The sequence below is a fragment of the Penaeus chinensis genome, chromosome 41 (assembly GCF_019202785.1).
Source record: "Penaeus chinensis breed Huanghai No. 1 chromosome 41, ASM1920278v2, whole genome shotgun sequence".
Lineage (NCBI taxonomy): Eukaryota > Metazoa > Arthropoda > Malacostraca > Decapoda > Penaeidae > Penaeus > Penaeus chinensis.
In genome coordinates this window covers 8339898-8342397 of record NC_061859.1, presented here as the reverse complement: position 1 = coordinate 8342397, position 2500 = coordinate 8339898, and the positions used below count along the sequence as shown (strand labels likewise).

The following is a 2500-nucleotide window of genomic DNA, read 5'->3' as shown; positions in this document are numbered from 1 at the left end:
CTCTCTAGTGCATACATATTTAGGAATGCCATGGAATCCCCCCAAAACCCCACATTCTTGGCTCTAATAGCAAGGAAAAGCAAGAAAGGTACCAGGGAAATTGCAGGATAAACTAACAATAATAGAGATAAGACCTTACTATACTGCTGAATGCAGGGGCCGTTTCCCCTGTGACCCCTCAATCCCTGCCCAGGAAAACAAAGAATCCTCCACATATTCAGAGCAGGATAGTGTACAACCTACAAGCGGGGCAGACACAGCAATATATAACCTGATTGATAGATGTCACTGAGCTGGGAGGGGAGGGGGGGAAACACCTTCCTACATTATAAATTGCACTGACTTGTTCATTGTGTATCAATACTATAGTTACGTACTTATTGAATTCTATCAACATTTTACTCTGCAATTCCCCTGGTACCTTTCATGCCCTCCAATCTTGTCTTCAGAGCCAAGAGTGTTGTTAATGGTGGGGAGGGTGGGGGGGTCTAAGGCATAATTTTGATATATTTGAATAGTTGAGTGAGAGGAATCCACTGACACCAACATCATCACAATCGGCTATGTGAAGGTATTCTGAAAAACAACCAAAATTAGGCCAACCTTGGTTTCTTATGCAATACAAACTTACTCAGTGCTCTTAACTCTCTGAGATTTAAATTTCACTATGGTTTAGCTAACATAGCCCTCTCACCAGCTAGGCTTCTGAATGATAATGACACTTAGAAGTGTTTGTTTCCAATTAAATGTGACATGGTTTGAATGAATCTTTCCTTTTTTGTCATGCTGTAACATTTATCATCACCTGAACTGGTTTAGCCAAAATAGGATTATTATTACAATAAAGTCTGGCACATGCCTGAAATACTACAAATATAATAAATCACTAACCTGGTCAGCATAATCTACAACATCATGGTAATCAAGCTGCCGGACTTGGGGCTCTTCCAAAACCAGGTCAAGCTTGGTACCACACAGGTAAATGTGGCACCTTTCCTCATTCTTCTGCACCTCTGTTACCCAGTACTTGGCTCGTTCCAGACTAGGATAAGCAATTATTAAAGATCAGCCTAATTTACTACCAATTGTAACATTACACGTAAAGCTTAAAATCAGACCCTTCAATTTTCATACAGATTAATCATAGAGATAAAACTTCCAATGCAAGACATAAAAGATTTTACCAGAAACAAACTTGAGTAAAAATGAAAATATAATTCAAAAATCATAATGACTTTACCATATTAGTGTCCTGGTCTACATGGAGAAAAAGAAAAGAGAAAGAGGAAAAATTTGGATGAGAAAATGTGCAATCCACTTACACAAAAACATAAAAATTCAAAGCATGAACATATGGAAACACATAAAACATATAAATTAAAATGTATAGTTCCCCCCAAAAAATAAAATTATAATTTAATTAAATTATTCCAGATTACAGGAAGTTAGTATCTATTTTCAGCAATTCAAATAAAGGACAAGTAAGGTACTGTCACGTTTTGAATTTTCTTTATGAAAAGCCGAGTTGAAAAGAAAAAGAGAAGAAAAGAATTAAGCAATGAACTCCATAAGATATCAGATAGAATATATTCTATCTGATATCTAACTTCATGATTCTGAGGTTTCAACATTTTGATCAAAGAATTTATAGCACCAAAAGGCAAACAAACAAACAACATTTAAAAGAATAATTGAACTCCTTTTACAGAGTAAATAACTGAAAATTACCTTTCATTTTCAGTTATATCATAACATATTACAGCAGCTCCTGCATCTCTGTAATAAATCCGACTCATGGCTTGATATCTCTCACTGCCAGCTGTATCCCATAGACCAACACAGATTACTCTTCCCTGGACATTCATTCGACGAGCACCAAATGCTGCCCCTGTGAGAAGCAAAAGTTTGATTATGAAGTCCTCATAACCATTTTAGTGGTTTTACCTACTGCCAGAATGAAGCAAATCAATAGATAAAAGAAAGATAAAAATAATAATGATATCAATGTCAATATCAAAAGCAATGACAATAATAATGGCTCCACAAGTGATTAGTCACTAAGGAGTCAATTACGTGTCTTACCTATCTTACCTGTTCGCATCTTTCCTTGATTTTCCTAAAGATTTTTCCTTTTCTTTTATTGTTATTAATATCTTAATAACATCATAATAATCATAAGGTCAATAATAATAATAATAAGAACAGTAAAAATATCAAAATCATTAGAATAGAAAGACATTCTTATAAAAAAAATAATCAAGGAATCGGGAAATAAGGTACATGTACAGCCTATTATTTGACTCCTTGGTGGCTGAGCACTTGCAGAGCCATCTGTGTGAAACAAAAATCACAAAAATAACAACAGTGGACGGTGGATGAACCTGTGACCGATAGATTTATAACACTGATTACAAGGTTTCTATTACCAACAATATTATAACAATAATAATTGTAATAGATATACTGTGATATAAAAATGATTTCTGTTTAATAAGACTTT

At 34.6% G+C, this 2500-nt stretch overlaps 1 protein-coding gene across 3 annotated transcripts in view; it reads right to left on the bottom strand.

Annotated features, from left to right (window-relative positions):
• The window catches only part of LOC125047540 (ras-related protein Rab-24-like), an 11262-nt gene that overhangs the window by 2681 nt on the left and 6081 nt on the right, over nt 1-2500 (bottom strand). For all 3 annotated transcript variants that reach the window (XM_047645813.1, XM_047645812.1, XM_047645814.1), the window contains 2 exons: nt 1729-1888; nt 892-1042 (listed from right to left, as the gene is read on the bottom strand). In XM_047645813.1, the coding sequence (XP_047501769.1) occupies nt 892-1042; nt 1729-1888 (311 nt within the window). The remainder of the gene's footprint in view (nt 1-891; nt 1043-1728; nt 1889-2500) is intronic.